Source organism: Emydura macquarii, unplaced genomic scaffold (genome assembly GCF_026122565.2).
Source record: "Emydura macquarii macquarii isolate MOO-44397 ecotype Brisbane River unplaced genomic scaffold, CSIRO-AGI_Emac_v2 contig_561, whole genome shotgun sequence".
NCBI lineage: Eukaryota > Metazoa > Chordata > Testudines > Chelidae > Emydura > Emydura macquarii.
Window position 1 is genome coordinate 17,006,377 of NW_027130698.1, and position 12,240 is coordinate 17,018,616.

The 12,240-nt window shown below is 44.5% G+C and overlaps 1 protein-coding gene across 3 annotated transcripts in view; it reads right to left on the minus strand.

Moving 5' to 3' along the window:
• Positions 1 to 6,767: 6,767 nt before the first annotated feature.
• GALNS (galactosamine (N-acetyl)-6-sulfatase) overlaps positions 6,768 to 12,240 on the minus strand; it is a 56,762-nt gene continuing 51,289 nt past the window's right edge. For all 3 annotated transcript variants that reach the window (XM_067540238.1, XM_067540239.1, XM_067540240.1), the window contains 2 exons: positions 10,243 to 10,360; positions 6,768 to 7,431 (listed from right to left, as the gene is read on the minus strand). In XM_067540238.1, the coding sequence (XP_067396339.1) occupies positions 7,345 to 7,431; positions 10,243 to 10,360 (205 nt within the window). In that variant the 3' untranslated portion in view covers positions 6,768 to 7,344. The remainder of the gene's footprint in view (positions 7,432 to 10,242; positions 10,361 to 12,240) is intronic.

Consider the following 12,240-nt stretch of genomic DNA (forward strand, 5'->3'; position numbering starts at 1 on the left):
ACAGTTACTTACCTTGGAACTGTTGTTCTGTCTTTTTGGGTTCTTGGGCTGAAAGCCTTCCAAATCTTGCATTTTTCCTTCTGATGGGCTTCTCCCAGGCACTTTAGGCAACTATCATGGGGTCGCTCAGCGGAAAGGCCTGCCCACAGGAGGCACAAGGTTCGAAGCCCAGTGACCGGGGAACGCCCCGCTCCCAGCAAAGTCCCAGCCAGGACTATCCTAAGTGACTAACTACCACTATTAACAACACTTAGGGACTAATCTACCTAACTAAGACAAACAACAAATGATTAAGGAGAACAAAAGGGATTGAGAACACTTGTGATGCAAGTTGTAGCAATTCCAGCAACCATCACAGGCGGAAAGAAGGAACTGAGGGGGCGTAGGGCCGGCAGCGCCTCATATACCGCAGCGTGTGCGAGGGGCTCCAGGGGGTGGTGGAGCCGGCCCTATGGGTACCGCTAAAGGGAAAAAAGTTCTGGTAGCCGTGCATGGAGGCGCACACACACCTACAGTGGAATGGACACGAGCAAGCACTCGAAGAAGAACTTTCCATTTCAATTTCTTGAAATTTAGTATTAGAAACACACAAAGTTTTGAAAAAGCCGTTTCAAAACGAAAAACTGAAATGTTTCCTTCCAAAAATATGCTGGAAACTGATTCAACATTGTCAGAACTTTTTCCTGGTTTTCTTCTGAAGAAACTCCAGTGAAATCCACCGGATTTCACAATGGCTTTAGATTTTGAAGGCAGCACATATTCTGCTGGAATCTGGTTCTGTCAATGTTTGGGTTTTTTTTTCCCTCCAACCAGCTCTATGAGGCAGCCTTCGGCTTTGGTACTGGATAATTAGGCAGGTTTCTGTAATAGTCAAATGCACCATACTAATTCTACGGTTAGCCATATCTATGGCTGCTTAGACTTCATGACATAGGGTCTCATTCAAAGCCTCCTACCAACTCTCCCTAGCTGGCCTTGTCATCCCAGATGGGTTTTTGAGAGTGATCCAGAACGAGTGGATTTGGCACAAATGTCTCATTGCTGGCAATCAGATCTCCCTGTTCTTATAGCCTGTGTCTCTTTCAGTGGAGGACTCTCATTGCCAACCAATCTAGCTATCACCCAGAAGGGTATTAACTGATTCCAGGGAAATAAAGTGCATTGAAAGCCAAAAGCCAGCTGCTGCATTGGCTTGAGTATGTGACTGATTGCATGTTTCTTCTCTCCTAAAAGGTGACAGATTCCTGACGGGAAATCCACCTTTCTATGGCATTATATTTATAATTTATTTATAGGATTTTGACTAGATCTTGAACAAAGATAAAAATCTGAACCACAGAAGAGGATATGCCAAGAATACTGCAAGCAATGGCCAAGGGTCAAAAATAACCACATTCAATGAATTTTCCAAGGGAAGAGGAAGCAACCCAAATGAGAAGCAAATATTTTTCTTTATTCTTTATGTGCTTTTAAAAAAGTCTACAGCTTAGTCGAGCGGAAACATACAGCATAACCATTGCACACTCTGTATTACCTCTTCCAGTAATGCATAGGAAATGTGTGTCCAACACTGATACTATCAGAAACACTCAAGCAAAACCCAAATAAGTCAGAACTCAGGCCACTTGCTCAGAACACCCTCCTGACTGATTCCAATGGAAATTCAACGCAGTTATTCAGGTGTTGAAGAAGTTCTGGGAGTGACCACTATAAAAATTGCTAACAAAGGAAAATGATGATGTTTGTAAAGTTTCCCGAGCACAGCACAGCAGCAAGATCACTGGTGTGGAATATCCTCTTCTATGCCCGATGAAGTAGCCACTATCGATGCTGCAGAGTGTTTTGCCTGATCAGACTCCATTTTTTTCTCCCCAGTTGGAATCAGAACACTCTTGAAAAAGAGATGGGAACAGCAGCTCCCCCCATCTCCACGAGATCTTTCTTCATTAGTGCTTCTTTCTTCAGAACCATTAGGGCTGTGACTGAGATGTTCCATGACTAGAAAAAAAAATGTATTCTTAACCTTCCAAAAGTTACCCACCGTATCAGCCTCACTTTATAAAAAATGGCCTGGCTTCGCGAAGTCGTTACTAAGATAGTGACCCCGTGGGCGTATCCTCTGCCTCAGGAAAAGGCTTGCATGTCAGGGTGCGGAGAACAGCTAGCTCCTATTGATGTTAAGCGGTTCTAACGATGCTCAGCACCTGGCAGGATCAGGTGCTAAAATGAACATCCCTAAAGCCCAACAGTCTTCTCCTCCTCAGTTGTGATTCCAGGTCACCCAGCCTCCGTCAGCTTCAATATCTGTCTGAGGACTCTGCCCCAGGGCCTGGCTCGACATTTTATTAGCAAATGCACAGCTGTCATTCCCTTCCATCCTGGCAGGTCAGTTCAGAACCTTCGCAGTTTCCCTTTTTAATACTGCTTTCCAAAGGTTCACATTTAACATGCAGCGGCAGGTTCTCTTTCATCGCCCTATTCAACACAGTTTGCAGGGCATTAGTCTTGGATGTAAGTGTTTAGAATTGATCTGCTGGTCTGCAATTCCAGTGCTCAGATCCCCAAACTGTTGGTCCACAGAGACTAATTTGCCACCGAGATAATCCATTTGTTGCTGCAGGTTTTCAAATCAGGCCTCCATTTTTGCAGCCAGAGACTGTGAATATCGTAGGACTTTTCCCAGGATTATTAGTTACATCCATTTCAGAAGCTTCTTTGCATCGAGGGGCTGATGATAATGTAGCCTCTGTGGGTGAGGAAAGGGCCATCTCTGGAGTCTCCAGGATCAGCTAATTGGAAATTAAAGTCAAGGAAGAAATTCCCTGGACTCTCAGCCTGGGCAGCTTTTAAGATTATGGCATTTAGGAGGCATATTTAAATAAGAGAGAGACAGCACATATGTCTGACATTATTCATGGTTAAGTCCTCTCTCAGTTCATGTTCTGCGCTGCTCCAAGCTACACATCCTAAAAGAGCAAAACGCCAGGAAACCATGACTGCCGGTAACTGACCAGCCATTCAGCCAGACTCTCGCCTTTTTGAAAGAAGACAGAGCTGCCAACAGCCACTAGAAAACCAACTCCTACCTCAGTGCAGGGAGTGCCCAAACAAGAGAGCACAGAGTTCTGGACTGAAGTTGCACCGAAGGTCCTATATCAATATTAAGGGGAAGATCTACCAGTATGTTCTGGCTGCTTTGTGCTGCTATAGTGACACAAACCAGCCATAAACTCATCTTACCCAGCCAGGTAAGCCAAGTTTACAGCTGCTCTGTGTGACCAGAGTGGTGCAGAAGAGTTGGAGCGTAACCGTGAATTTGTCCCAAGGTGAGCTACTGATCTGTATGACAGTGGCGTGTAAAGGAGACAGGCACTGCTCCAGAGAGCTTGCAATCAAAATAGGTAAGATAAAGGATGGGAAGAGACCAGAGACACAGAAAGGGGAAATGACTTGGGTCCTGCAGCAGGTCACTAGCGGAGCTAGGGTTAGAAATTCTCCTGATTCCCAGCCCCACCCCAGCCCATGCTGCATCTCTTAGCACAGTATCAGCACCCGGCTAGGCTCCTGCCATTCACCCAGGCTTGCTTGCATTCTCCTCAGGAGAAGAGAAGAAGGTTTCTAGTTGTTTCTAATGCCAGGGGTGGCATCTGGGTTGCTGTGTTCTCAGTTTGTCAGCCTCAGAAAATACACGCTGCACATGACGATCAAATATTTTATTTTGTTCTTCAATTCCTCCTGGCCCCGCAACAACTTTAAAACCAGTCTCTTTGGAAGAGATGCTGATTTCAAACACTTCTAAACAGAACAGCTATGAAACTCATTTCCATTTGCCACAATTATTTTAATTTAAAGCAGTCGCTCCTTCATATTACATTTCTATCTCTTATAAAGAAACCAGTGCAGAGCAGAGAATTAAACAAATGTCAATTCACTTACAACGACCAGCCTCCTAGAATTGTGCATGCAGAAGTATGTGCCCAAAATCTGTAGCGCTTTGGAAGAGGCATTGATTTAAAACAACAAGAGTTCTATGTACTCAGTCATCGTAACTGTACATGCAAATGATTAATTAGATATCTAAATAGCTATTTGAATGCACAACTACTGCAAATAAATGTGTACACAGAGACATTCTGCATGCACACTTTTGAAAAAAGCTGGCTCTAAATGTTATGCTTCTCGGCATTTATCACTTCAGCACGATCCAAATCACAGACAGCATAGCTACGTTATTATAGAGTCAATGTCTTAGCAATATTACAAGGAACACCTAAGGCTGTTTTAAAAACCCTAGTCCATTCAGTATTCTTGATATCTCTGTGATCACGACAAGTCATCATGGGCTCTCAAGGCTGTTACGTTTCTCTGACTCTGCCCCCATTCAAGGGCACTGGCTGGCTGCACTGCCATCTTCTTTTACAAGCTTGTGCATCGCAGTTCAATTGATTTATTTTTGCACATTCTCTAAATTGATTTCTCCCGCCCTCCTTTTTTCTTCTTGTAGACAATAATACAACAAAAGTAACACTATGACGCTTAGAGAACCAGAAAGAAAGGAGGGAAAATGTCTGTGTTATACGCTCCTCTGGAAATGCTTCAGCTGATGCAACCCACCTGGAGTTAGCAAAGTCTAAAGTTAGCAAAGGAATAGTCAGATGCCCCAAGGATGATGCCTTGCGGGGTCTGATTGTTCCTTTGTTTTTGATCACAGAGATCAGGAGTGTGGGGCTGTTATCTCAAGTCACTGAGTTGTCATAATGGGATGAGAATCAAGGATCCATGTAACTGATCAAATACTGAGGGCCTCAAGAAGTTGATGGGCCTGTATCAGCAGGCTATATAGAGAAGGAAAAAGCAGCATCTTTGAGACAGACCGTAAGCTGGGAAAGAAAGGAAAAGGCGGGGGAGGAGGGTAAGGAATACCTGGGATAATAGCACCCAGATACTACTGTGATGAGCATGGTATAGATGCTTAGAATGAGTGATAACTTAGTGTGTTTGGGCTGAAGCTCAAAGAACATGCACTGACCCCTGTTTATATGGTGCCTTTCGTCCAAGGATCTCATAGTGCTACATTCCTAACAATTACATTTTAGATTGACAGTGATTTAGGACAGTCATAATGAAGGATTCCAACATCAGTTGATATCTCTGCCTGTTGATAACAGTGGACAGTAGAGCGCTGAGCATTTCTGCCTGACAGACCCTAGCGTCAGTCAAGCTTAGAGAGGAGAGAGATTTGAAATGGGGTGGTTTCGTAATGATTCCTCTGGCTGTAAGCCACTCATCACAGTCAGGATCCAACCCCTCCTCCCCTGTCATCCAGTGTATCACTCAAAATGGACCATTTTGCACCATCCATACTGTGATGACATACATAAAATATGTTAGGACTCAACCAGAGATGCTTTGAGGTATTTGATGGACAAGAAGGAACACTCTAACCCCCAGGGTAAATAAGATGCAGAACAATCATCACTGACAGATGAGCAGATCTGTGATACAAAGGCCTACGAGGGCTCTGCTGGAGGATGAAGCTCTGGTATTGGTTATAATTCCTGACACAGAGGGAATTAGGGGTGAACTCCAGCGTAACTTCTTGACAATCCTATATTCGTGGGACTTGTCCAGCCTCATGACAAGGAGACATGCCAGGAGACAGTGTGGAGGGGTTACAGGAGGCAGGTACTTTGGGGAACAGAGGGATTGGGTTATTTAGGCTTGGAGGCAGGGGAAGAGCTTGTGTGGGCAAAAGAGGTAGAGCCAGGGTCGCATGGGGCAGTAGAACAGGTAGCACAGAAGCTGGGTTGTCTCCATGTATCTGGAGTTGTGGACTTTGGCTGGGGGAGGCGAGTGGTAGAGTTGGACAGCAGAACTGGGTGTCTTGTTTTTTTCCTTCCTGAAGCAACTCCACTCTGCATCAAGACAGATGCGAATAGCATCAAGTGCTCTGGAGTGATAGACGTGAGGCCTTCCGTGGGCCAGACCGCCTGACAGGACTGCTGCTAGCATGTCTTCCTAGCAATCCCCAGAAGGCTCATTACCGTTTCTTTGTGCAATAGCAAGCCGCTAGCACTAGCAAGGTGCATGAGTAACAGCTACAGAGCAGTGCAAAGAGCCTGCCATGTGCAAATCTGCTGGGGAGAACTACACTTCCAGGAATGCCGGCTCCAAGATCTTGAGTGCAGCACTTGGAAAGTTTGCACAGGGAGAAGAATTCCCCACAGAGCATAAACTGGGAACCGTGTCAAGACTAAAGCTCCTGATGTAAACGGGCATTTCTGAGCCTCCAGCTGGCTGTGCCTATATGACTGAAAAGTGACTTCCTCTGGGAGGCTGGAAGCATGACAGAATCCATAGCAGAACCCAGATTTTCTGAAGTGAATGGATAATGCACGAAGCCCCAGGGCCGTCCCTGGGTCCCAGAGGAACTCCCTGTAATACTGTAGGGACATTTAGCACTTACATACCAGTTTTCATCTTTAAAGTGCTTTACAAACATTACCGAGCTAATGCTCACAAGAACTCTGTTTGCAGACTGAGAAATACAGGACATTCTCTCCCTTGGAACCTGCTCGTTAATATTAAGGTACTGCAGGGAATGTTTACAACAGGGAGACACGGACCCCATTGGTGTTATTTGTCTTCTGGTAGCACCTAAGTAGCCCAACCAAGGATTAGAGACCATTGTGCTAAGTGCTGCGCACGCACGCACACACGCATACAAAACAAAGACAGAAGAAAAAAAAGGCCATGCCTCAAAGAGCTTACAATGTAAGTGCAATTTTAAAACAACCAACAGTTACTGAAAATCATTGCAGTTAGCTACAAACTTTATTCCTACGCGACTAGACAAGTAAAACAAAGCAAATCTGGCATATTATATCTGGAGGGTACAAAAGTTCCATGTAACCTTCTTCTTGGATCTTCCCTGGAGGCCACTTTTGGCCACTTAAATGAATAGTTCTCCTAGAGAACAGCCTGGGTGGGAACGGAGCAAGGTGACTGGAAATCCATGTCATTTCTGAGGCAATGGGAGAGCTGTGATTGGCTGAAAAATCTCCTCCAGTCACACTATTTAAAAATTATATTAATGACTGAAAATTTAACATTTATTGTAGCAACATCTCTTTTCACCTAGTAAGAGACACACTGAATTGAACAACAAAAGCTAACTGCTGTTACCCTGAGAAGTAATGCTGGAGCCATGGATCCGTTCTGACGAGTAAGTGGTATCTTAGTAACATCACTCCCTTCCATGACATAAACACAAGTGTCAATGCGTATTGTGAACCATGACTTCAGCTGCTTACAGCTTTCGAGAAGACCTTGCGAGCTGGAATATTAGTGTGGCCAAAAGCATTTCTTTGGATTGGACCTGGGCAGTTCCAAGCACTTCCTTAGTTTCTCACAGCCTGGAGGAGCCCAATTCTGTTAAAAAAAGAAAAGAAACAGAGATAAAATCAGCCCTGAGGAATGAAACTGGCAAGGTCTGGAAGAGCAGCAAGACAATGAGCCACGATAGATCCATTTAGATTTTTAGCACACAAGACCACCCTTCTATTCTCACTGAAAAAGGAACCTTCATCCCTACAGTCCTCAGGCAAGCCCATAAATCCCTTCCCAGCACGTGGTTATGAAACTGCCTTCCACATCCTTTCAGCAACAGACACAAGCACCAGCCTCCCCTGCAAGCTGCTGGGGTTCTGGTGACCCCTCTCCCCAGTAACGCAATGAGGGAGCAAATCTGCATGTTTGACGAAATCCCTTAAACTGCCCCGATTCAGAAAGGGGCTAAAATTATTAGCACTAAGGTATTTTGTGAACTTTCTTAAGGCACCAAGTCCAAGGCAGCAGGCTCTGAAGGCTGAGGGTGAGAGAGAGAAGAACGTTTGTGTTTTATTGAACGTTTTTGGGGCTCAGCCTAGGAATTGACGGACTAGGAAGCGTTTAAATGATGATCATGCCAAAGCATGTGAACCACGGCTATTTGCCTCCCTTATTTTCTTGCTTCTTGAATGATCTTGTCCCAGTGTGCAAGCAGCAGAGGATAAACACAGTCCATGAGGAAACCAGTTGCTGCTCCCAGCTTTCAAAGGGCTATTCGGAAATGGGGGCGGGTGGCTGGGTGAGTATTTAAGTGATGAAAAACAAAATGGAATGTAGGATTGCAGTAAAATGAATGAAAAAGCTTACAGTTCCTGTTCTGCCTCCAGAAATCCTTTGCTCTCTTTCTCCCTCCTAGGAAACAGCAGCCTAGTAAATGTTGATCTTTCCTTCCTCTCTCTCAATGCCCTTCCATCCAGGGGAGATTCTTCTTGTCAGTTATTAAAGGTCAAATCTGCTCTGACCTACAGTCTTATTTTTTTTTAATCTAGTCATTTGCATTTGTTTAGTATCAGATTCCTTCAGGGAAAAAGATTAACACTAGAAAAAATGCTGGCGTGGGTTTACATTCCACGTAACTAACAACAGATGGCAGTGATGCACCAGCAATCTCGGTGGGTTGCAAAGGAGGAGAGAGGGATTTCATATGAATGTGTCTCCTGAAATGAAGGGTTCCAGACAATTTAAGAACAATTAATTCTGCTTTCTAAATATTTCTCACTTTCAAAATACGAGGAAAACCCACTGGAAATTTCACAGACTAAACATTCTGCTGAAGCAGTATAGATCCAAACAAGCAGAGGGAATTTTCCTCCTTTTGAAAATCTGGATTACATTTGCTTTCAACTCAAGAGCTGAGCCCATTCAGCTTTCATGCATCCATTCTTTAAACACCGGGTCCTGAACCCCCTTCATGTGTCGAGTCCCACAGCCAACGACACTGGTGTGGGTCCATGCATTGCGGGAGTTTCTTCAGAGCTTATGCAAGAGGAACCTATAACCTGCACATTGTGGGATCGGCTCAACAGGGGCTCCCTGCACACAGAAGCCGGGGCGTACGAGGGCACAGGAGAGTGGTGGAGCCAGTAGATTTGCCAGTGTGCAAATCCCCACATCAGTGGTGCAGCGGTCCAAAGTTGCAGTGCCTATTCCAATCCTGAGACTGGAGTAACAGCTACGAAGTGGTTCATCTACTTTACTCCATGGAGAAGATTCCTCTTCCCACAGGGATCTTCAGTGCACAACCCATGTAAATGGGATTGGCATCAAAGAGCAGAAATTGGGACACACCACTAGGTAAATACAGAAATTAGAGAACCTTTCAATCCATTTATTAAAACAGGTGATATCATATCATTGCTGAGTGATGACTGTTATTAAAGCAAAAGTGAAACAAAAGCAACACAGAAACACTGATTCTTCAACAGCTTCCCCTGCACAACATCCAAGAAATGAAAATCTTATTAGGGGACTCTATCCAGCTCCCTACTAATGCAAGATTGTTTCCTATGTTATATTGTGTAGCATTTGCCTGGCTGGAAATAGGCCCTTGGAATTTGCCCTGGGAGGTTATTTCACTGTCGGTAAGATTTTTCCTGCTATTCAGCCAACAACATTTTCCTTTTTTTCAATTTCATCCTAATACTCCTAGACACACATCCCTAGACTACGTTAAATAATTCTCTCTCTTTGGGGTTTGCATGCTTCAAATCTCGCACACCATACAATGCCCTTCGCAATGTCCAAACCGTCAAGGTCAGAAGGTGCTCTGTAGAAAAATCAGGGACTTTTCAACTGAAATGCCAAACCACAACTATCAAACACGCAGTTTAAAACACAATCTGAGCTGAAAATCAGCACTACTCTTCCTGTGCTGTGTTTAAAATCATGAAGACTTTGGAAAAGAGAGTCATGGGGGGAAGGAAGGGAAAGGGGGCTTGGAAGAGGTGGACCAAGACCAAAGATACCAAAACCCATTGAGAAGGACAAGAGCTCAGGTGCCAATCCCATTGCTCACAAGGCAGCTGGGTTTCTGAGATCTGGAGAGGGGGATTAGGAAGGAGGAGAAGGAACTGGAGTAGTAGATACTGTGCTATCTATAAGGAAGGAAGTCACAGAGTTTATCAGTACACGGATAGACTTTCCAGGCCTAATGCCACTCACTTTGCATTCGACTTCTGTGCTCCTGAATTCCACAGATAACCAATGGCTGTATCTTCAGTGCAGTAGCTAAATAGCCCTTCGAGAATGACATTTCTTCTCTCGCCCTCCTCAGTGTTAGGTGAGACTTTTAAGCTTTACGAAATACATTATAAATCAAGGATACTCAAATTTATTTATGTTTTAATCCCTTACCATGACGGCCTTGTCACACACGTTTAGCTGGGGCTCCCCTGGTACCATGGTCTCTTTGTGCAGCTGGACTATGGGGAATATTTTTTCCATAACTTCCTGGTATTCAGAGCTGGAAAACCTAGAACAATATGAAAAGCAATGGGAATGATTAGTTCAACACTACCATGGTGTCGGGTTTGATGTACGGGATGTTTAGGGGACAGGAGTTTGTTACTTCAAAACTAGACTCCTACAATACACTCTGCATAGGTCAACTGCTTAAATCCACTGGGAAACTGAAGCCTGGTGCAGATGCTCAGGGACAGCGCTCAGAGCCTGGTAATACCTCTAAATAAGTACATGGGTATGGTACATGGCGGGATCTGGGTGTCTAACTTCCACTGACTTTCAATAGCAGTTGATGCCTTGGTGCTTTAGAACATCCCATCCGTTTTCTCAATGATAAAGGAAATAATAGTACTTTACATCTTTGCTGTACCCCTGGGCCATGGATTTCAAGTCATTTTATTTACAAACATTGATCAATTCAGCCTCACAATCCCCCAGTGAGATGGGCAAATATCATGAACCCCACGCTGCAAATGGGGAGACCAAGAAAGAGAGAACTTGTGGGCCAAATCCCGGGACAGAACCCAGAGTTCCCAACTCCCCCCGCCATGTTTTAACCACAAGAACTTTCTTCCTCAGCAACATTACCGTCCCTGGCTAGCACCAACCTGTCGCATTCAAAACAGGCCTTTAGCCGAGCTTCTCCCATTGATCTTAATGGGAAGTTGGCAATCTTAAAATCCTCATGCAAAGAACTGTGAACCTACCTTCCTTTTATCAGGATTATTACTTCAGTGGGTATTGTTTAAGTGGCTTACGCTCTATTTCGCTGTGGTAATACCTCAAGTACTTCTAAAATGGAGGATTAATACCCAATGATCTCATTTTGCCCATCATATTAAGAGTCACTTAGGAAACAGAGAACAGCAAATTGCTTCTGGAGATAAAAGGGAAACAATGCAACATGGTCCTGACCCCAGGCTCCCTTTGCTAACAGCCCAAGCTGGCCACCAGCCCCACACTCCAGCTAATTTCCTTCTCTGAAAAACAATCATATTTTGAAGCCCAGCAATGTGCCAACAGTTTCCAGTAAACCCTATAAATATCACATCTCCTTGGCAGCCTTCCAGAGAGACACTGAGTGTGGGGATGGGTCTGAGCTATGCTGATAGAGAACGAAAGGGAATTTGGAATGACAAACTCAAGCAAGCTAATCTGCCTCTCTCACACCCAGTTACCTGTATCCTGGATTAGAGACCAAATTTAGAGACTAACCCCAGTGTGAGCAGTATGATTTGGTTGGACCACCAGGAGAGACTATTCTTGTGAAGCTCCCATTCCTTCACACTCTTTCCCCTGTACAATCTCCTTTTTTCTCCAATAGCAGCAGATTCTACAGTTCTGTGTTACACCTGAGGCTATTCTGAAAACTGGGGGTTGGCCGAAAGTTTTGCAGGTTCCAACAACCATCTCTGGCTACCGCTCTTGATTCAAGGCAGCTACCACATGGGTCCGTGAATTTAGACAAGACTGCACACCAATGGCACAATGGCCACAGTCTACCTGGCCGCATTCAACACACAGGACTCCCAGGGTGACCGTTCATTAGAAAAGTTATTCAGCAGAAGCTATTAGGTCTTAAAAGCTAATCTATGTTGACATACAGGGAAGAGATCACAAAGAAGTACCCGAGTGCTGGTAGGAGACATCACAAAGGGAATCCCACACAGAATGTGTGTGTAGTAAGTGAGGAGATGTACAACGACTTACACAATGAATTAGGCACCTAAGCCCATTAAGATCGGATAGTTCTTTAAAAGGGGAATGCCACTATATTGCAAAGTTGAAAAGAGAGAACATTTCTCAAGCCTAAATGCTACCGTGATTGGCAGACCAAAAACCAAGATAGACTGTGTAGCTCACATGAAAGTACATTCTAATAGCACTTTG